This window comes from Onychostoma macrolepis, chromosome 18 (genome assembly GCF_012432095.1).
Source record: "Onychostoma macrolepis isolate SWU-2019 chromosome 18, ASM1243209v1, whole genome shotgun sequence".
Classification (NCBI taxonomy): domain Eukaryota; kingdom Metazoa; phylum Chordata; class Actinopteri; order Cypriniformes; family Cyprinidae; genus Onychostoma; species Onychostoma macrolepis.
This window is the reverse complement of record NC_081172.1, coordinates 26,390,936-26,414,913: the sequence shown is the minus strand read 5'-3', so window position 1 is coordinate 26,414,913 and position 23,978 is coordinate 26,390,936. Positions and strand designations below refer to the sequence as shown.

Below are 23,978 nucleotides of genomic sequence, written 5' to 3'. Positions count from 1 at the left end.
GCGAGAGTTTGGGGGGCGTGGCTACTGTAGCAGGCTGAGCCAGAGGCTGTTTAGACGGTGTGTGGGAAGATGGCTGGCCATTACAAAGGAAAAGAATTTTTGATTCGGTTACAGAATTTTACTTACCAAAAATACAAAGGGACAAACAACGAGATAAAACAAGGGTGAAACACTCGCGGTGCTTTTACAAGATGGAAGAATTTGATGAAATGTCTGGGTTGCAATGGAGATGCCAAACGTGTGGAGTTTCTTCTTGACAGGTAAGATACACTTAAGTGTTTGTCACACATTAGCACTTTACTGACTAAGTCGCAGATTAAATAGTAAGATACTGAAAGGAGAAGAGTAATTGTAGGGGTGTGATGAGCGCAAGGAGTTGTTTGAATATAATATTTTATTTTTGTAAATCCGTAAATTGTGTTATTAGCAGCTACACACAGTACTTCACCTTAGGAAAGAGGTAAATTAGGGTTCATCTAGATTACACATTTTAGGCAATGTATTCTGAATACTTCTTAGATTAGTTTTAAATCAAACTTTTTAAAACTTAGCATTAAATGTGCCATATTAATGGGGAAAAACAAATATATATATATATATATATATATATATATATATATATATATATATAATTTTTATTATTATTATTTTTTTACATCAACATCATAAAATGCATTAAACATTACACCAGGGTTTCCCAAACTCAGCTTAATGTGAGAACTGCTGTGGGTTTGTGAGTTGAAAAAGCTAATAATTTATTAAATCATAAAAATGTCTAATAAAAAATAATCTAAACACTTGAAAAAATTGTTTACCTGCATCTTAGACATATTTCTAATAAACATTTTATTTTGAGGGGTCTGACTGACAAAAACATTTGGAAATCCCTGCATTATATAAACATGAAAACAACAATGACATTACACGTCCAAAGTCTTCCAGGTTTGAAATATTTTTTCCAGACTTCCAGAATCAACAGTTATTGAATTTCACTGGATATGATGACGACATAGTGTTTCACCAGTGTTTACTAACTTTCATAATTATTTGTTTCTATCATGATCTAATTGCTTGAGAGGTGCTTTCGCCCCAAATTCAGAAGCACGGTTTGCAAATGTATTTACATTTGTAACAGTCAAAGCTAAATTATATGATACACAGTAGGATTTTAAAAATAAGAATAATTAGGGAGAATCAATAAATTATGAATAATTTACTGCCATTGTGTAAATAATATACTGTATAATTATGTAACCCATAAAAAAGTAAATGTAATCTGATTATGAGCATTTTAAAATGTATTCTACTCTAATTACAAGTACTTAATTTATGGAATCTGGTTACGTAATCCAGATTACATGAAATCAGTAACTACTCAGAACTGTCAATAATATGCATTTAGAAATCAGACACTGTTTACCTTCTAAATGTGTCCTATTGTGAATTTCCTCTTAGTGCCAACTAATTTCTATATAGTAATAGTGATACTTGCCTTAGCAAACACCCACAACAGAATTAAATTATTCATCTGTGCTCATCCTGACAGAATTATCTACAGAGTCCAGAGCTTGTAACTGTTTCAAAACCGTTTGAGAGGAAGCCCAGCTTTCCCTCTTTTTCTCTCCGTTGCTTCTCCCTCCCTTTTCCAACCCCTCCCTCCCATCTCTCTCTCAGTACAGCAACTCGATGACGCAGCAGCGACAGAGGCCTGTGGAACGATTGCTGGGCTGAGAGAATAACAGAGAGGCGCTGCTTTGGCCGGCCTTGACACTCAAACACACACACACACACACACGCACGCACACACACACACACAACGACACAAAGGAAATACTGCCGAGAGAGAGCAGCTGATCTGGCCCTGAAGGAGAAACTGTGCTGCAGAGTCTCTATCCTTCGCTGTCCTCTCAACCATGGCAGAACTAACTGATCTCACCCTGGGCCAGACTGTTTACATCTACAGCTGCTCAAATATGGAAGAGGAGGAGGAATAGATCAGGTATATATCTGCCCCACTCACTCGAAACTCTTTTTCGCTCTCTTACTCACTCTACTAACACATAGAGAGATTGTGAGCTGTTGTCCATTAATGCTGACTAAAAAGATGCGCTAAAAGTGTTCCGCTGTGGGACTAGCGAGACGATCGAGTGGCCATGAGCAAAATGAGTGTGTTTGTGTGTGTTAGCTTGCTTTGAGTATATACTGTGGGAATCCATCCAGATGGACGTTCCAGAGACAGTCGTTTGAGTGCGTTTCTCTTGATTACGTTCCATTAAAGGCGGGCCTTACTGTAACAGTGACATAATAACATTGTAAACAGCAAAAACCTAAATGTTATCTGCACTATAATCTGGGTATTTATATAACTGTCCACCTTTTAAATTGTCACAACATGAAATATTTTAAAATAGTCAAAAAATCATGCATGCTACAAATTGCAGGATTGGATCACGTACTGAGTTCTTCTGCATGATGACCACCAGGGGGCACATCAATGTAGTTCCACGCACAGACTCGCATTTAATCGCACCGACAGGGACCAGAGGAAAGACGATCTCGATTATGAGGAGCGGTATGAACAAACGTCAGGTTGGTAAAGGATTCTAATCTTTCTGTGTTATTTAAAGAGCTCTTGGTCACTTGATGTAACACTGTAGCCTGCCTTTATGTTACTGCTCCAGGAAGACGACAATATTATTGTGGTTATACATATGTGATATTCATGTTTGATGTTCATTTGTTTGTCTTTCGTGTATTCACATTTCAGCTGAATAGCTGACTGCTAGAATTTGGTTTCATGAGCGGCAAAGTTTCCATCTATAATTCATTACGAAACACAGCGGCCCACATATTGACCTAGGCCTCATCTTGATCGTCAGAGTGATTTATCATAGTGTTCAGGTTGTTTTCTTTCACTTTTTTACTTTATACTTAAGGCCATGTTGGCCTTGAATGGAAGATTCATGCTTTGAGCTCATTTGTACTGTGGTTTACTGTATGCCTCACTTTGACAGGCCTCTGATGTGCTAGCATCTATTGAGTGACAGAACAAAAGTACTTCAGCCATGCAGCACTTGTCCGCTAACGGTTCACTGCATACTCGATATGACTCAGTGATGACTGTGCTGTGGCTGGTATGGCGAACTCCTTACACCCCCGAGGTTATTTAGAAGCAGTATGTCGCACTGCAGAAAAGTTCACTGCAACGATTTTTTTTCAGGGGCAAATCACTTGCTACAACATAATAGTCTTCCAACTTTCCTTTTTATTAGGAGTTCAGGCAGTACTAGCAGGAAGTGCCCTAAACTGAAATAGAAATGTTATCTATAATCTACTCAGCCTCTCATGTAAATATTCTTAGAATAAACTAGTAAAAATGTGCTGTCCCTCCAGGGAAGAAACACTGCCAGCTTTGCTAAAGAAAACACCTACAACATCCAAAACTAAATATAGCAACAGCAGTATTATATTGCTGTATTTATTATTATGTTATTAATAGTGAATAATATATAGCTTATTCATAAACTCTAAGTAAATTTGGTAAAAAAACAACAAAAAAACAAACAAATGGTCCAATGTTAATATGAAGGAATTTTCTGTGGTGTTTTACCTGTATTTTGAATTATCTTGTGGTTTACAAGGAATTTCCGTAACCTTAAAGGGATAGTTCACCCAAAAATGAAAATTCGGTCATTAATTTACTCACCCTCATGTCGTTCCAAACTCATTCATTTGCGTAAATTTTTTTTAACGCAAATTAATCGTTTGATAAGGTTTGACCCCAACTTCTTCCCGTCATCGCTGCACGGAAGGTTATCTATCATTGTGTGATGAGGGTACAGCGAACAGTGTTGCCAGGGTAACGGCTATTTTGAAAATACAGTCGGGAAAAATTACAGAGCTGTGGGTTGCGGTTTTTTGGGCTACTTTTATAATGTACCATGCCGCCCAAAGTGTATATAGACAAATAAAAATTAAAATTGATCCTTTTACTGATGTGTATTATACTTGGAATGTATCCCTGGCAACTTAAGAACGGAGAGGCGGTTGTAACATCAAACAACGTGAGTTTCAGCAGAGCATATGTTAAGGCTTTTACACAGCAGAAATAAACATGACAACAGCCACTATAGATTATATAAGATAATAAACACACGATTACGATAGGATATTTGTATGTGATTTTCTTGAGGATTGTGTACATCTGAAATGCTCATTTGTGCAGCGATATAAAAGGCTATAAATAGTATATTTTAACAACAGTAAACAACCAAATTCCACATGTGATCGCAAAAGGAAGTTATTACAAACACTCGATGGTGGTTTGAAGTGAGTTCTGAGTAAAAGTGTACTATTAATCTCATAAATTGTCTTATGTAGCATGATGCTAATATTAGCTCAGAACAGGTCCAATTCTTCTTCATAATGCATTTTGTCATAATACTTCACGTAAGGTTGCAAGAAAATGTTTTGTTGTATTTATTTAGAAATACTTTTGATAATAGTTGGGTAAATGTATTCTGGGATTGAAGCGATGTGGCTTGGTAAACGTTTTATTGCCAGTATAAAGGCTGATAATGGCTGAATAAAAACAAAAGAATAATGATAAAAGAATAATAAGGATTATGTCTCATACCTGGCGGAAGTGTGAAAGGTTCTGTTTCCTTAAACTAGTTTGTCATGCATTTCTTTTATTTCAACACATTTACAGGTAAATCCTAGTATTTTTGATTAATTTGATTATTTGATTAATATGACACAGTCCATGACTGTGATTAACGCGATTACATTTTTTAATGGATTGACAGCACTAATATTTATATAATTAGATAATATAGATTACTATTTATATTACTTGTGAATATACATACATATATACATACATATATATATATATATTTTTACATTTAAATATTTACTAGTACATAAGTATCCAGTATAACAAAAAAGACTTTTGGAATGTGGCTTAATGGATGATTTGGCTTTTTATTCCTTCGAGGACCAGGAATTGTCCCATTGGAAACAGTTATTAGCATTTTCTGCCCAATGAGCTACACAGGTAATTACTGTCGCTGCTATTTTAACACAGACAATATTGTGCAAAATATAGATTCTCGATAGATAAGCGGATTAATTAGCATGACTTGTCCAGGCCTGAAAATCACAATTTTATTTAATCCCCAGTGTTTTCCCAGTTTCTAACAATTGTGGGCACATTGCTATATGAAATTTAAGTCGTAAGACGTAACCGAGCAATTTATTCAAAAGATCAAATAATTTGATATTCCTAGATATGCATAAGGAAACTGAGAGGTTGTGGACTGGATAGTTCAGTGATCAATCTAGCCTTTGGTTCTTATTTCACCATCAGTGGTTCACTTATAAAACAACCTGGGAGCTGAACTCAGGCCAGAGCACTAGTGAATGCAGCCTTTGTTACAGCAGCTTGTCTTCATGGCACCCAGGTAATCAGCACTCAGCCCTGTTTCCAGAAATAACCGCTGGTATCTGGGCATTAGGTTCACATGCTGCACCACGAGCTGAAGGAGGCGGCCTTCTGCAAGCTTTAAAGAGACACTCCACCGACTTTAAAAGCGCCAGATAAAGAGCTTATTAGACGGAAAACTAAATAAATATAGTCTAAATATAGTGAAATATTGATGCTATCCACTTTGTGCTCTCATTTAAATTTGGAAATAGATTTAAGATAGTGAGAAAAATTCAAACAAAGGAAACACTTTCAAGTACGCATATCAAGTAATTTTGTTACTCTGATCATGTGATTCTTTGTACAGAAGGTCAAATTTGATTGCTTCTATTGAAGCACAAAGGGCGTTTGTGCTGTTCTCAAAGCATGCTGGAGAACATCAGGTTTTGTTCAGCTCAAGTTACTCTCACTTGTTATGCTAATAATGTCATTTATAATCAAAATGTTGCATTACATTGAGGACTATAAAGAATATTTTACACCAGTGGTCTTAGATCTCAGATTACAAGGAATTCATTTCTATACAATGTCCATTATAATTGGATTTTAATGAGATTCAGTAAAGTTGGAGCATGTATAATCTCCTGTGCCAGTCTTGGATGCTGACGCTAGAGCTGTGGGTGCAGCATCATGCAAAATAAATAGTTTTCAGTTACCAATGCCATTGTGGAAATGCCTTATTAGCAGTCAGCCATGATTAGTTTATTATGCTAGTGAAAGTGTCCAATAATACAAGGGTTAATTGAGACGACGCAAATGTGGAAAAGTTTTTTAGGCTACTGCTATGACTGCAGTCATCTCATATAAATCATATATTTTAGTACAATTGATGTTATGAGTAGGCTTAAAAAAATGTAGTGAGAAAAAATATTCATATTATTACTTTTGAGTAATACATTTATTAATATTAGTGTGATTAAAATATGCTAGAAAACAGACAGAAACTTTAGAGAAAAAAATTAAAAAAAACAAAAAAAATTTAGGTATTCACATGATTTATGCACAGTATTTATTTACAGTCTTCACCCTGAATAAAGACATACCCAGTTTGGGCCATGAAATATAATAACCCATGCAGATGGAATGTGAAGCAGCGCCTCCCTGTCCGTTTTCTCCCGTTCCCTCCCACCCGTCTCCTCCCTCTCTCGTGCGCTCTGCAGAACAGCCGCATCCCTTTGCATCAATCAGCAGCCATGTTGAAGGTGAACCTACTGTTCTCCACCACCTTTCCACTTCCTCCTGATTTCTCGTTCTCTCTTCGATGCTCTTGTGCACTCACTCTCCGTCAGCGTCTGTATCTCAGTTTAATGTCTTATCCTTAATTAATGTCTTAACCTAGTGGTCCGCCATGTTGTCTTCCCCATGTCTTCCTGTCCTTGTCTCAAATCAACCGTTTCTGCTTGCTCATGCACTCTCTCATCCTCTCTTTCTCCTCGGCTGCTCGCCCTCCTTCTGTTTGATATTAGAAATGTGCGATGGAGAAGCAGACTGTGCAGCATCTCTCTCTCTCTCTCTCTCTCTCACACCCACCCACCCACCCGCCACTACAAAGATGCACGCATAAAGATGTCGCTGCAGCGGTAACGGTGCTGCTTAGACATACCAGCAAATGTGCATAAACACGTACTGGACCAGAGAAAAGCATGTTTCATTAGGTGAGCAAGGGGCAGACGGAGAACACGAGCATGTGTGCGCGTGTGCATTTAAATTCATAAGCTTTTTTGGAGGAGTGAGGGGGGCTCATCAGAAATAGCACCACCCGGACCGCCATTATTTATTCTACGTGATGGAAAATGTCAAAAGCTGCCTCGCGCCAGGTGTCGTTTTTGTTTTGACACCAGTGGTTGCGTTGCTGTATCCACCTCGCGCGGCATGCAAGCTCTTCTCACGTGTTAGCACGCTGATCCGTTTTCCCCACGCTCTCTCGTTCCGGCTACTCTTTTGCAGTGGTTAATGAAGTTGCAGTGCTTGCTAGCACGCCGCATCTCTTTTCCGCTGCTAATAATGCACAGACAGCAGCAGAGCTGCCCTGCCCGACTATTTATAAACTCCACAGTGGGCGAAAAGACCCTGGTGGCCAGCTAGCGAGCGTACGGAAGAAACGAGACCTATAGCGGGGTGCAGTGGAGCAGACTGATGCCCCCTGCCACCTCTGGACTGGGCGTCTCACGCAGAGAGGGCACTGGGACTAGGGTGAACCGAAAAGAGAGAGAGTGTGTGTGAGAGAGAGAGAGAGAGCAAGCCGGATAGACTTATAGGAGAGACTACGATCGCAGCAGAGAGCAGCAAGTGATGAGTTGAATCAAAAAAAAAAACAAAAAAAAAGCTGTAACACTTTCGCCTGCAAACGAAACATCTCTTTCCAGCCATCAGTGGATTGCAGGAACAAGGAAGGCGTGAGCGATGTTTTCCGCTCTCCGTCCACTGAAACGCTTTCTCTGATTAACTGAAATAAAGGTACGTTCAGCATGCTTTTCCCTCCAGTTTCAAACAGACACAGTCGAGCCCGTTTTTGCAGGGCAGCACATCAAGACTCATGTGGTTTTATCTGTAAAAATGAAAGCTAATGTTTCGCTCTTTGTCTGACTGGACATTTCATTCTCGTAAGCAAATGTTTTCTCATTTTGTACTTAATAGTTTGAGGGAAGGCAGGGGATTTTTATTTTTCCGCCATTTCGCTCATCCGGTATGGTAAGTCTTATTGAGGGTGTGGCAGGCAAATAAAACCATAGACAACAAATGCCATTTTACGGCTATATAAAATGCCTTACGGCATGAAACAAAAGCTTCAACAACTAAAAATAACAAATAGCACATCTAAATTTCGTGTGTTTTTTTTGTGTTTTTTTGACGTAAAAGGGCCCTTCAACTTAAATTAGCATTGTCATCCAGTTCTGCGAGTCTATGGGATGTGATTTTGACTGCGTACTAGTCTACTAAACACACACACACACTTGCACACCCACACACACACCAATACAGATAACAGTGATCCCCAGCGATTGTCCACAGCTTCTGCTAAATGCTACCGGGGCTTTCCAACATGGCACAATCTGTAAGAATGGTCCGTTTTTCTCTGGACGGAAAACACAACTGTCTGCTCAGTCGCCATTCATACAAATCCCAATAAGTGCTGCGCCACAGCATGTTGCCATGACAACGGAGGCCTGTCAGACAGGGAGCAGGCGGATGTTTTCCCAGCGATTAAGAGAGGTCTGCCTCTCCCGTTTAGTGCAATCATACACAAACAGTACAGATTAATATAGATCTTGCCCAGCATCATATGAACAAGTCTGGCATGCTGTTACATCCAGACTGTTTCAGCTGTAGTTTAAAGCTCAGTAAAGGTACAGGCTGAACAATAATGCTGTGTCATGATGTTTTTGATCAGCAGAGGCAGATAAATGTTAGATGTCTTCTTTGCGGTTTGGTTGTTTCCTTTCTCATTATGCGCAACGCATAATGCATCAGGGTGACCACAGAACAGCTTGAGGAAATGTTCTTCTAAACTAGTTTATCTGTTCAGAAACTGAGAGCTGAGCAGACTAGACTTCACTTGTCAGTCATTTTAATATTAATAATTAATAATGTTCTCAGAATTTAGACTCTAAAATCTATAATCGCAAGTTCGAACAAGATCAACCTCTACTGTCTAATAGAACATTACAGGCGGCCATTTTACTTTGTACCAAGATGCTTTTTGTCGTGGTTTCAAAATGGCCGCTCTGTTGAAAGAAAACAACCTCTCAACAGAGACACGCAACCTTTACCTTATCATCTGACTCGCATACGTTACTGAAAAAACTAAACGTCTGCACATTGCAGAGTATTTATGCTAAATACGTACTTGAACACGGTCAATTTATTGCAAATGCTCCACAATAACAAAGCGTAACTTTCTACAAATGATTGATATATTCCCCTTGGACCAACCATTGGATTGATGCAAGGTTAAAGTGACCAACATCTGAGCATGCGTCTAAAAAGCAATTGTGCATATTTGGCAATTAAAAATGTCGTTCGATGCCCAATTTTTTTATTTTATAAGCCACACAAAGGGCCCTGAAAATGCCTAAAAATGACATTGCATTTGAATAATAATGTGGACATTCCATGATCATCACACAGAAAAGGGGGCATTGTACAGAAAAAGAGAAAGACAGAAGAGAAAGTAGTGCAAATGAGAGACAAAGACAAAGACAAAAACAATCCATATTACATATATATATATATATATATATATATATATATATATGAAGAGTTCAGATGCAAAAGCTCTGTGCGCCATCTGAAATTTCCTTCTAAAATGAGCATTTTTATCAGACTCCTATGTTTAGGTTCAGTAATTTTACTCTAATAGCAATGTATAGGTCCTTTTCTATGCAATTAAAGTGAAATAACTAAACATAAATATAGGAGCCTGATAAAAATGCTTATTTTAGAAGAAAATTTCAGATGGCACTTAGAGGCTTTTGCATCTGAACTCTTCATACATATATATATATATATATATATATGTATATATATATATATCCACTTTGCAGCGGCATGTCAATCTTCCTCCTGGGGTGCACTCGAACTGGAAATAGATAGTGAGAAGCAGAAATGGGTCAGCTTGCTAGGATAGATATTCAAAAGCTTTTGTGTTCCTGTACCACCAGGAAGATGTAGAATCTGACCTTTGTTAATTTCCTCATTGTGCTACTATGTAGATTATGTAGAGTCAAACAAGTTTCATGCACTTGGTTGCTGACAGAAGACAAATTTGAAAAGACAATAAAAAATGAACTCTGCGTATGCTATACAAATACTGTCAATAAAAGACAGTATCTGTTATTATTCTGTTTTATGTCTTGTTTTTGCTTATCCTTTTGTCTCTGTCAAACGTTTCCCTCCCATGACCTAATTGTGTTCAGCTGTGTTTTGCTCCCTCATTAGTTCTTGTTTGTACTGTATATAGCTCCTGTGTCTGCCTGGTCTGTTGTTGCCTTCGAGTGCACCTGGTAAGATCTTACTTCAGAGTAAGGAAACGTCATGTATTTAAGTCTGCTGTTGTTAGAAATAAAATATAGATATAGCCATTAATAAATAAATAAAATAAAATAGTTGTTACAGGTATGGTATTTTATACTTTTCATTTCACATTTTATTTCAAAATTATACAGCTTTTTGTAGAAAACAAATTTATTACATATATTTATGAGTTATAATAAATAATTATATATTATTATCCTTGATCTTTTCCTGGCAGCCTGAATCCAGGAAATAACTTGAAATAATGATGTATCAGGTCATGTTATTATTGCTTTTGGATTAATTTTTTCTGTATTCTATGTTTAAAAGGGATTCTTCAGGCCAAAATAAAGTCTGTCATCATTCACTCACCCTCACGTTGTTCCGATCCGATCTCTGTGGAACATAAAAGAAGATATTTTGAGAAATGCCACTGTTTTTTGTCCATAAAGTCAATGGGCTCCAATGTTGTTTGGTTTCCATCGTTATTTAATGTTCAGCCGATGAAAAAGTCATACATGCGCAACAAGTTGGGTGAGAAAATAAGTGGGGCATCATTTTTGAGTTGGAGTATCAGGAAGAGTAATTTGTTCAGGAACAGACAGATGCTTGAAGGTGAAATAACACTAAAAAGGAATGGCATTATACGCCTTTAATCCCGGTACACACCAAGCCGACGCAGACGAACTAGTGGCGACAGTGAATGTGATTTCACCAAGTACAACATGTTCCTGGATCCTGGAACAACATTCCAATCAACCAATCAGAATCAAGGGATAACTTTTCAGGAAATATCTGTTTTAGGCTTAAGATCAGGGTTAGGTGCTTCTACACTCTTGCTTAATCAGCTATCATTTCCCTCTGATTTTAGGAATAAATTATGGGTAGGTTTAGGTTAAGGGGTAGGGATTGGGTTAAATCTATATTTTTAAATAGTAACGTTGATCCAGGAACATGTATTACTTGGCAAAATCACGGTGACCAGTGGCGATGAAAGACTGCGGGGTCAGTTCACGTCGGCAGCGTCTGGGCCCTGACACACCAAGCCGACGCTCGACACCCGACGGCCAAGTAGCATGTCCGTTCTGCGCTTTTCTCGTGCACTGGTTCGCCAGCTGAACAGCCAATCAGAATGATCAGATAGCCCGACTGACCGACGAGCTCCGACGCGGATTCAACATTTAGAATCGGCCGAAAAAAGCAGACGAGGACCAACTTCAGCCGACGGTGCGGAACACACTGAGAAAACTTAGTCAGCCTACAAACAAAAACCGTCGGCTTGGTGTGTACCAGGCTTTAGGATCTTCTCATTGCAGCAGTCAGGGCCAAGTTAAGCCTAACGCAAACTTACCAGTTTGAATTATTGTATTAATATATTACATCAATTTGGTCACATGGACAAGCACTCTATGAAGGTTAAGCAACGTCAGCATGAACTTTAATATTCATGAGTTAGACCAGGTCAGCTTCACTCCTAGTGAAGCAAGAAAACCATACAGTACGTGCCATGCCATCATGTTTCCGAAAAAACATTGCTAACAGAAGCACAGCAGACTCGCCAATGACAAACATGCTGAAGCTTGTCCAGTCAGGAACACATCAGCAAATACAGACGGGAAATACATCATGCCTTGATTAGCTATTTTTATGGTTGACCATTGAGCATTTCTGTACCTCAAACAGTTTAGCATGGTGCTAGTGACACCAAGGAAATGGGTTTCAATCCTAGGGACAGCATTAACTAATGAAATGTACACCTTGAATCCAGTATTTGCCGCTTTGGATTATGCATAAATATTCATCTAGATGCATACAAAAATAGGCTACATCAGTTTCATTTAGTGCCACTGGTTCCACCTGTTCCCATGCCCTACTAGTGCTGGGTTACAGCCCACGTAGGCAATTTGTATAATGCGGCCCTGGCATTAACTATGCCTTGATTTTGATTTTGAGCTATATGTTTTACTCAGTGGAAGTGCTAGAGGACAGCACTTTCCCAGCCATGGATTCTTGCTCACTTCCTCTAGTAGACAATGGGGATCATAGTGTGTCTTTCAGCACATGCCTTCATGCGTAGAGCAATAATGAGCAACAAGTCATCATTCCAAACACAAGTCATTATTCAGTGAACCATGCTGCCCTAAAAGTAAATACCAAATGGAGATGAAAGTGCATATGTCCGTTGCAAAAACTATTTGAGGCACTTTGCAGGTCCTAAGTAGTCTGCTAGTAGATCAGAATTTTTGCTTACGTTGTTTAAAACTCATCACCGATTGAGATCTTGCTATCGTCTTGGCATATTTATATTGACCAAGCATCTTTTAATGCAAGTTGAAGAAGATTTTAATATGCTTTAGAAACAGGATATAGAAGGGTGGGGAAGGTTTTGTAAAACAGGAAGTTGACTAGTTGCTACAAAATTGTTTGTCCAATTCTTGAGCTGTACCACGGTTCACAATTTTTAATGGAAATCAGCCATTTTACCTGACAGATCTGAATTAATTAATTAATGTTCTGAAATATTACACTAGTTTCTGTGACTGCTTTGAGCTCATACAAAAAAATAAAAATAAATAAATATTCATATTCTTTGATTAGTCAAAAATACTTAAATACACTTTCTGCCTGTCAATCCTTTCATGTGTTTCTGTCTCTGATTACAGTGGTCTGTATGGTTTTGAAAAGAGCTGATATGTCTAATTCAGTGACTAAGTCTGATGGACATTCCAGGACTAACATACAGCATGTTTAAAAAATTGATTTTCTGAGTCACTCCACAGGATTTAGTGATTAAAAAGTCGAAACTGTTTAAACTGTTCATCCAATATAAATTCATGACTGGTTATTTCTGACAACAGACCCCAGTCAGATGATACCTACCTCATAAACCATTTTTAATTTGTATTCATTTTGATGTATTTCTGTGTATCACATGTGATGGATTAAACTATTCTAATGCTGCCAGGTGAGCCATCCTCAAGCGGACAAAAGGAGCATTCTCAATGAGTCATCTTGTATGGAACATCTCACCCTTGCTCAGTCTAGACTCTCTTTGATGACTCTTCCAGGTCATACCAGGTATAGCAAAGGATGAAATTGGTTGATGACGGGGTTATCTGACTAATAAGTCTATGTTTAGCCTGTCAGCTAAAAAAAAAAGTATATTTAAAATATTGGTGTAGAAAACATTTAGTTTGAAGGACTGTATTTATGCATATTGTTGCTGTTCTTTAAGTGCTTTTCTTTGTTTGTTTTTTCTGTGCAGTTTCTTTGTTTTATGCTCTTCTTTGTGCATGTATCTATGTGTGCTTACCTTGTACAAAGTATGCTTCTGTAATCTTGAGAGCAAAAATAAAACAACGAGAGGGAGCTCAGATCAAGGTAGTAAGATGTGGAGAAGACATGAGGGTAGTATGAGGACTGTCATGGTAGTACGCAAACATCCTCAGTAATCTCTACTGGCTTCATCTTTACCTCATTTCCTTGCATCACAACAACATCAAATGTAAGATATGCATCTGTCTTTGCACTATGTACCATAACTTACATGGGTCATTATCAATATTTGTGTATAACAATTGAATATATTACAGTTTGGTTGTTGATGTTATGAGCTAACCACATCTGCTAAACAATGTAATGTTATACTAACATGATGATGGTGAATCAAGCAGTTTAAGAGCTGAGTCATGCTGCCATCTAGTGGTTTGATATGATTAGATTAGAGGCGTCTATTAATTCAACTTTTCTTTTCATTCTGTGGTTTAAAATGTCTCCTTGCTATTCTGCTGTTTTTATTAATAGTTAAATGTCATGTTGTGGTCAAATATGTATTTGTTTAACATGGTTAAATTTTTTTTCTAAAAACGATTTACCCTAATGTTGCTTCAAACCTTTATGCATTTCATGGTAACACTTTATTTTAAGGTGTCTTTGTTACACAAGTTACATGTATTTACTATCATAATAACAGTTAATTACCGATAATTGCATGTAATAAGTAACCCTAAACCAAACCCTAGTCCTAAACCTAACCTTATAGTAAGTACATGTAGTTAATTAATATTACTCAGTACTTAAAGGTATAATTAGACTGTAACAATGACACCTTAAAATAAAGTGTAACCCATTTCATTCTTCTGTGGAACACAGTGAAGTTTCTTCTTTTGTTTCTTCTCTCTGCAGAAGGAAAAATATCATACAGGTTTAGAACAACACATCGTGAGGTTGGGAAAATGAATTAAAATTTTTGGGTGAACTATACATTTAAAGGGATACTCCACCCCAAAATGAAAATTTTGTCATTAATCATTAATCATTAATCACATGTCGTTCCAAACCCGTAAAAGCTTCATTCGTCTTCGGAACACAATTTAACATATTTTTGATGAAAACCGGGAGGCTTGTTACTGTCCCATTGCCTGCCAAGTAAATACCACTGTCAAGGTCCAGAAAAGTATTTTGGCGATGTCTTTCATCCTTTTCTGGGCCTTGACAGTGGTATTACTTGGCAGTCAATGGGACAGTAACGAGTCTCGCGGTTTTCATCCAAAATATCTTAAATTGTGTTCCGAAGACGAACAAAGCTTTTACGGGTTTGGAACGACATGGGGGTAAGTGATTAATGACCAAATTTTCATTTTGGGGTGGAGTAACCCTGTAAGTCATCATCATCCATGAACACAGCGTCTTGTTATTGAATGTTATTGACTTGTTATTGAACAGTGACTAAGTATACTGAATACCTCATTAAATTCCCAGTAAAACAAATTATCGATGTTCAGAGAAAGAGGTCTTATGCTATTATATCAAAGTATCTGTGATTTAATATATTGTTTGTTTTTGTTTACCTGTTTGTTTTTCCTCTGCAGATGACTGTGGTCAACCCCAGCACTCTTGGTCTGGTGGACAGTTCCCACCCCCAAGCTGTCCTCAGTCATCTTAGTGAACAACGTTCACAAGGCCTATTCTGTGATGTAATAATCGTCGTAGAGGATGTCAAATTCCGGGCTCACCGCAACATACTGGCTGCCACAAGTGGATATTTTCGTAATGCATTCAAAACGCCTGAGGTCTACACATCCAGCCAGGTGCTGGAGCTAACAGACCTGAAATCTGAGGTCTTTGCTAGCATCTTGAACTTCATCTACAATGCCAGAGTGGAGTCAAGTAGTACAGAGGACAGCAGGTCTTTGGTGGCAGCTGGAAAGCGTTTAGGAATTCCCTTTCTAGAGAAATTGCTAGACTCTGAAAGGCAGAGCTCTGGTCTCTTGCAAGGCCAAGCCTCTGCAGGCTGCGGAAGATCAAACAGTCAGTCAAAGTTGGCAGACACATGCACACTGAAAAAAGAAACCCTCAAACCTGAGGAGTTAGACTGCTCTAAAGGCCCAAGGATCACCAATGCTTTCTCCATTACTGAGGTTGAGGCAGTAAACAACCCATTTTCTACACTGGATCACTGTAACAAAGTTACTGAGGGACTTGAGGAAGGGCATCTTGCTTCTAGCTCCCAAGATACAAGCATATCACCCACAGAGAGTGAGCCTGCCAATGCCCTAACTGAGCACTCATATGCAGTGAGCCAGGGGCAAGAATCTAAAGAGGTTAACCAGGAGAATGATAACAGAACCATCATACCTGTCTTGCCTCCAGCTAAGACTTTGGTTACCCATAGACTTGGACCTATAAAGAAGCGTCGTATACATGTTAATGGTATTCCGCCTCTCTCAAGTGAGCCAGTTGCAACTATGCCCACTATTACAAGCACATCTGCAGTGGAAAAGGCTACTGTTGCTCCATTATCTTCCTCCCAGTTGTCCTCAGATGCAGCACCAGAGATACATTCCAGCCTCGATCTGTTGCCACCACTTGACATTACACCCTCTCAGGATGCAGAGCCACCCTGCCTCAGTCCTCAGAATACACCCAATGTCTCCACGTTCAGCTGCCAGCAATGCCCTGAGACCTTTAGCGACTCAGCGCTTCTCACTATTCACATGCAAATACACAAGAGATTTGTCAGTCATTTGTTTTGCAAGTACTGCCGTAAAAAGTTTATGCATCTGAAAAGATTGCGCAATCACGAGCAGGTTTGTGTGAAATCTCTAAAAGGCCCATCTGAGTTAGAGACAAATAATAAAGATTCTTTGAGAGTCCCAGTCTCTAACAGTACATCTAATGCAAATACCACACAACACTCTTTACCTCCACCAGATCTCCATATCCCTTTAAATTTAGAACCCACATTGACTAGTCCCCTTGAGATGTCTCAGGATCAAGTTAATGGGACCTTAAAAAAAAATGGCACTTCAAGGACTTATAAATGTTCTGTATGCAAACGGACTTATGTGACCCTTTCCAGCCTAAAAAGACATGAGAATGTACACTCATGGCATAGAGCCTATCCTTGCCACTACTGCAACAAAGTTTTTGCTCTGGCTGAATACCGTACCAAGCATGAGATCTGGCATACCGGGGATCGCCGGTACCAGTGCATTTTCTGCTTGGAGACCTTCTTGACTTATTACATCCTCAAGAATCACCAGAAGACCTTTCATGGCATTGATCCACAGCTGGCTGTCAATAAAAAATCAGCAAATGGTGGATTCAAGGGTAGTGTCTACCCCATAAAGCTTTACAGGCTTCTCCCAATGAAGTTTAGAAAGAAACGTTACAAGTCATACAGTCATACGTACTCTGAAGGGATCGAGGGCGATGATGAGTCCTGCAGTGCACCTCTGGGCAGCTGTTCCCCCAACACTCTTTTTGACAGCACAGTACCGACAACTAATTCAGATGTTGTTAGTGGTCAGTCCTTATTTTCAATGCCAGTGACATTCATGGCCACTCCAAAAATGATGGCATCAGAAACGCCTCGCATCAGCTTTGACAAACCGTGTGACCAGAACTTAGGATTTCCTGTGCCATCTGAGACAGACCAACCCCTGAAACACCTCTCTACTGATTTCAGGAAAAAGTCTGGATTTGATGGAAAAGGGTCGCCGCTCTTCAGCTACAGATTTACAGATTCTTCAAAAGCAATACAGAAAAACACAGGATCCTCTCTGATTACGCATGGAAGTGACAGAGATTCTCCAACAGAGAAAAACACAGAAAACAACACAGACATTCTTCCGTTCCTCAACATACCATCTGTGTGCTCCTTCGAAGGGTTGAGCAAGCTGAGTGAACTGTCAGCAGCAGCACAAACCATTGAGGACATGGCTAATCAGCTGCTGCAAGCGAGACCTGAGAGCATAACAGCGGATCAACCGCCTAGTGGAAAGACAGAAACGTACATTGCTAAGCCTGCATGTCCAGGCCCATCAATTGACAACCAAGTCCTTCCCCTCTGCCAGATAACTGTGAAAATTGGCAACGAGGCAATTGTTCGAAGAAAAATAAAAGGCTCAAAGCTGTTTCCAAAGAAGAGGAAAAGGAAAAGCTGGAGACAAGAGGGCATAGGTCAAAGAAGCCCTGCAGAGGAGAGTATTGGAAGTCCAAGTTTGAGGGTGAGGGCAGAAGTCACAACCTCAGTTACAGAAAAAGAAACATATGATGACCCAAATGATCCTGAAACCGACAAACTATGGCGTCCCTATTACACATATAAACCTAAAAAGAAGAGTAAGAAACTGAAAGGAAAACGAACAAGGATGAAACATCTGAGATGCTACACTAGGCCCTTGTCACCTGAAGCCAATGAAGAGTTCAGAGAAACACCGTTCTGTCCAGACGAGAGGATCTCAGCAGACAACTATGGGGCCAGGAGGGAGCCAAGGCATAGCAGCCAAAAGGAAGCTTTCCCCTGCCACAGCTGTGAGAGCTCTTTCGCTAGCCAGACCTCCCTCAGCATGCACATCATCAGCTGCCATCAGCCACACTGCAGAATATGTGGTAAACAATGTCCCCCTGAAGACACATCCAGCACAGCTGGGCCCACTGGAGAGGATAGTGGTGACTTTATCTGCAAGAGCTGCACTGAGGATGGCTCCTGTTTCAGCTCAGATGTGACGTCCCCTAGCCTGAGCATGGAAAAGCGCTATAGATGTTCTTACTGCCCACAGCGATTCCTTTACCTTGCCACCAAGAAAAGTCATGAGAAAAAACATCTAGAAAAGTCAGGTAAAGGGCACAATTGCAGGTATTGCTCAAAGGTATGTAAATCAGCAGTGCTGTTGAGTGTGCACGAGAGCAAGCACTTCAAGGCAGAAGATGGAGAAGATCCAAACATGACAAGTAAAATAACCAGTTCACTTTCTACAGGTAAAGAGCGCAAAGGACAGATCAAACCCGAGCCCTGGGAAAGCATGTATACCAGCTCAGAGATAAAGCCAAAGATAGCGGAACCTATGGACATAGAAACTGAGGGGAATTATCCTACAATCGACAGTGTCTTCAAGAAAACATCTTTGTCATTTCCTTATGCGGCAGATAGGTCTTTTAGTCCCCTTTCCCCAGAAATAAAGAGGAAGACGTCCAAGAAAAAAAGCATTTTGGACCGTTCTAAAGGATTTGGATTTGAGGGGCACAGACAGGACTCTGTGATATGGGGACAACAGGATTGACCTCCCAACACAGATACAACCAAGTAAAGTGCTGACTCTGTGCAATCCGTCAGCCAAGAATGCCTGTAACCAAAGGAACTTCCCAACAGCCTACAGTTGCTCAAGTCAGAACAGCACTTCTGCAAAGAGGAACCTTGTTTTCACACCCACGACAGGAAGGAAATGCATCTCCTGCTGATGTCACATAGAACAATGACATAAGTGACAGGGCAGGCGTTACAACGTTTGAAAAATGGAGAAAAAACGCACATGAAAGTATGAGGACGTTGGCGTAGTGACTTTGCATTCAAGAGGACTTGTGAGATGTAAATATAGAGTATTTTTGGTCGTTCACATGAAATAATATTGGTAGTTTTCCATGTTTTTCTATGAGAAAAGAAGTGGTTTTATTTTTATACGTTTTTATTTGTCTAAGTCAAGTGGATCTTCCCTATTCCATTGCTCATTGTGTTGTACTCTATGCATCAAGTGAAGTGAACGACTAGCAGCACCTTACAGTAAAGATAACTGCGAGTGATTGTACTTTCATTGTAACATAACACCAATACCACCATTTCAATCTGTTTGTTGCACAAAAATGCATTAATAACTAATTATACTGATAAATGCTAAAAATGATTTTCCAGAATATACCAAATGTTTTACTTTTCATTTATAAAATTACATAATTTTGTGAAATACTTACAACAAATCATGAAATAAAAAAAAATACAGTAACAAAAATAACACACAACACAAGTCATGTTATTAAGTATATCACAATGTTTTGTTAAAATTGTTGTAATATAGTAAAATGTAATAATGTTAGCCACAGTTATGGACTTATTAAATGTGGACATATTAAATTGAACACAAATGAAAACAAGGCTGCAAAAGACCGACAGACAGTCCATGCAATAGGATGTATTCACAGACTATTTAAAATGACACTTTACATATTACAAATAGGTCATTTATTTTTTGCACAGTATGACACGGTTGCCTTGTTTTCATTTGTGGCACATTAAAAACTGCATCTACCATTGACTAAGGTTTATTGCAATGTGTTTTTTCAATATCAAATGCAAGTTTTCTACAATTGAAACACAAGTGTATTTCATCACATTCAAATTTTTAAATATCATATTATTAGAATCTATTAATAATAAATACAATTTAAAAAATAAGAAGCACGGAGAGGATGACTTAGAGAGAGAGCCAGAAAGAGAATGAGTGAAACAGAGCCCAGAGCTCCTCTTCCTCCTGAAATTGCAGACTTGTAACTCTGTTTATTCATTCAGACTGTCTCTCTCACTATGTCTTTGGGCCTCCATGCTGACCCATCTGAGAAGCTCATTCCAGTTTCTCTGTCAGTCCTCCACACAATGCCGCATTCACAGTGTCCTGTCTGGGCCCACGTGACACCAGTGCCAGATGTTCTGAACTCTCCACCACCGTCAACGCCACTCTCTGGAGATATGCTGGTAGCAGGTTTGTGCCCAAAACCGAAAGCCTATCAGTACAATGTCTGTGAAGGTTTTCATTCATTCCAAGTCATCAGGGAATGTCTGGTACTTCATTCATCTGTACCCGAACTTTGACATTTTTCAAAAACTCCACCAGACAGCCTATCAGCTACTTATCTGTTTTACATGCATAATCCATCAGAAAACATCTGCCAGTCTACTCAAATATTAGGCTAGTGAACATTCAAGTGGAGACTCACACAAAAACAATACATATGTTAAAAAGGAATAATTTTATATTAAACACAATGCTGTGACATTTGAAGTCTACAAATTTGACAAGTTTACAAAAGCAAAGGTGCAACACTTTATAAGTTTTCATTTTATTCCATAGTTTAAATATGACGCAGATCATTTATATACAGTATAATGCCCTAACAAACATGCTAATAAAGAAATTAACAGCTCTGCACAGGTAATATACATGGGATAAGATTCCTGCTCAACAGAAAGATTTTTCTGAGCAAAAACAAAACTTAAGAGACACTGATGAACCATCATCCAATGGACCAATCTTCAGAGACGCTGCATGGGCTAAGAAATCAGAACTGCATAAAATCTGTAAATTGATTAATACCAATGTAATGGATGGGTTTCACATTTCCGGTTTGGAATGTGGAAGTAAACTACAGCAGGGTAATCCTCATTAGAGACCATAGCAAAATTATGATTTTCTTCATACATTTCTACAACTTTCCAAAATAGAAAAACAAACAAACAGATGAATTATGGCAGTCAGAAGAGAGGAATATGTCAAATGTCAAGCTGCAGTGTTGCAGTAGTGTTGACAATATAGTAATTTAATACTAGACTAACATAGCACAAGATACGTGTTATAAATGCACTTGTTATTGCTATTAAATAATGAAAATATGTTTTAAAAAGTTGATTTCGGATGTTAGGCTAATTGTTCTGGAAATGCATTTTCACTGTTTAAAGTTGGATTATTGGCAATATAGTATTATAACATGATTATTATTATCACATTATACAATAATATTGTTATACAGGCTCATAAAAAAATAAATAAACAATGTTTTAAAAAATATCTAACATCACACAGACCATGGATACCATGATACACTTGGCAAAGTTTTACTATTAACGTGTTTTTTCTATATTTAACGTGTTTTTGTTGTTGTTGTTGTTGTTGTTTCAGGCGATAGCCTACTGTGTGGGGCAGCATTAAATCTTTAAGGACAGGCAAAGTTTAAATAGGCTAATTCAAAGCTCGCTAGGTTTTAAAACACAAGTCACCGGGTTTCTTTCGAGGGGCCCCGTTCATCTGCTCTGTCGCTGGTCCTCCACTAGGGCTTCCGTTTTGTTTTGACTACACGATGTTGCCTGTGTGAGTTGATTCACACAAATCCCGGTCTGCCGTCGCGACCAATCGCGCTGAGCCGGTGACGCTTCGGAGGGCCGTCCGTCCGTGCGCCTGCATTCATAAACGGATGTGATAAGTGTTGAATGTACTGTACAGAGACGAAACTTGGACCATGGCGGAAGAAGACGACACGAAAATCCGGATTTTGCAGAGCCTCCGAGGAAAAATATGTAAGTGCGACACGCTGCATGGATAGCGAGTTAGATGTGTGTGTGTGTGTGTGTGGAAGAGTGTGTTTAGATGGCTTTGGGAGAGAAAGAAAAGGATCGGCAAGGGGGAAAGAGGGGCGCGGTAGGAGCAACACACACACTCACTCAGCGCTACTGGATGGGGCTGTGAGAAACCTGCGCTGTTTGCCACATTTTGCGAACCGTTTGGATAAGTAGTTCACTTAATTTTGGATATTTTACGTTTAAATCGTCTTTATATCATCAGTGACAGATATAGCTCAAGCTTTTGCTCATTATCTGTGAGTTAGCACAGTAGTGCTAACGTGCTCAATACCCTGGTTCCCCCTCACAACCGTCGTATTTATTCACTTTTGTGTTAGTACAAGAGTGAAATTTTTTTATTTACCCGTTTTAACCAAACCCGTCTTCATGCCACTGGAGTTGGCGGATGCTTGATTCATTCTTACCCGGGCTGAGGGTGTGAAATAGACGGTGGGATCCTCGCCGAAATTTGACAAATTCTGAGCTGGACGGAAGTTGTTGCATCGCTTTAAATAAACGACCATTGCCACAGATAATTATCAAATTTAAAAATTTTATTTTTATTTTTAACGATTTCTAAAATTATGTATTATATAAACTATAACGCAGTAGCTGTAACGTTGAAGTATAGGTATAGATTTCAAATGACAAATTACAAAGTACGTACCGTAGATTAAAATCATATATATTACAGTTTGTACAATAACACGTTGGTCACTTGGTATTAGCAGCTAACGTTACTTACTTACTTTAATTTAAGTTACTTTCATTTACATTTTTTTTTTTTTTTTTAAATGACAGAGAGCTTCTTAACTCTTTTTACCCTCTTTGCAGAATCCCACATTAAATTTATTATAACTTTCGTAGTAACTAGCTGAGTTAACTATGGTATAGTTTCTGTTAGGGTATTTGATATATTTACACTGTACACTCCTACTCGATCTGACTCTTATTTGGATCGATTTGTATAACCCAGTATAGCCAGGTTGCTTATATAAATTGTAAGAGTTTTTGCCTACTTGTACCATGTAATCACAACAAAGTGCCATATAACTACAATGATCATTGGACAAGATACCATAGTGTTACCATATTATTTTCCGCATACTACCATAGTAATAACATGTTATTCTTTAAAAGGATTATTTCAATTCCAGTGTACATGTGTGTCATCACGATTCTTCATATTTCACAGTACATTGTAAAAATGTTTTAAGTAACCTAAACATGTTCTTCATGTAACAACATTATTTCTTACATTTTTAACTAAAAACAATTGCACGTTCGATGATATTACCATTGGATACAATTAGTATAAAATGGTACATTTGATGCATGTTATATTTTTGTAAAGGATATGACATGACAGCTGATATTGACACTATCAAGAAAAATGAAAGATCGCTGTGCGTCTGAAATATAATTTTGACATGTCAGGTGTTTTGAATAGACTGAGCTGATTTAAATTTTAACTCAATTTATTTAGAGATATTTTCTTAACACTGTCAAAATGATTAGTGCTTATGTTTTTACTGTCTCCGACCCCTCACCCACCAAAATACCAAAAAATTGAACCGAAACCTTCTGTGTTGCAAGTGAATTCGTGGTAAATCATCGCTCTCTGGAAAGCTCACTGGAAGCCTCATAGCCACATGATATTACATAATTCATGTGAAGTGGAATAGCTCTTCATTTTACGGGAGTATAGAAAGAAAAAAATAATGTAATGAAAAAGACGTCCAGTGGTACAAATACAAAATCTGTTGTAGTTTCAGCAAACCTAAAAATAAATAAATAAAAAACCCAGAT

At 38.6% G+C, this 23,978-nt stretch overlaps 2 protein-coding genes across 11 annotated transcripts in view; both read left to right on the top strand.

The window, feature by feature from the left end:
- The first annotated feature begins 77 nt into the window (after nt 1–77).
- zbtb38 (zinc finger and BTB domain containing 38) lies at nt 78–20,081 on the top strand. Of its 10 annotated transcripts, none has more exons than XM_058751162.1 (4): nt 78–260; nt 1,680–1,999; nt 2,442–2,589; nt 15,373–20,081. In XM_058751162.1, the coding sequence occupies exons 3-4, from the start codon at nt 2,470–2,472 to the stop codon at nt 19,066–19,068; spliced, it is 3,816 nt and encodes a 1,271-aa protein (XP_058607145.1). In that variant the 5' UTR covers nt 78–260; nt 1,680–1,999; nt 2,442–2,469; the 3' UTR covers nt 19,069–20,081. The 10 variants fall into 10 exon arrangements, with proteins under 10 accessions (XP_058607145.1, XP_058607144.1, XP_058607151.1 ...); XM_058751161.1 differs by having other exon boundaries at nt 1,675–1,999; XM_058751168.1 differs by lacking the exons at nt 78–260; nt 1,680–1,999 and adding exons at nt 13,467–13,579; nt 13,767–14,727 and having other exon boundaries at nt 2,456–2,589.
- A 1,859-nt stretch (nt 20,082–21,940) lies between these two features.
- rasa2 (RAS p21 protein activator 2) overlaps nt 21,941–23,978 on the top strand; it is a 42,090-nt gene continuing 40,052 nt past the window's right edge. The window contains exon 1 of the mRNA XM_058751351.1: nt 21,941–22,127. Within this exon, the coding sequence (XP_058607334.1) occupies nt 22,070–22,127 (58 nt within the window). The 5' untranslated portion in view covers nt 21,941–22,069. The remainder of the gene's footprint in view (nt 22,128–23,978) is intronic.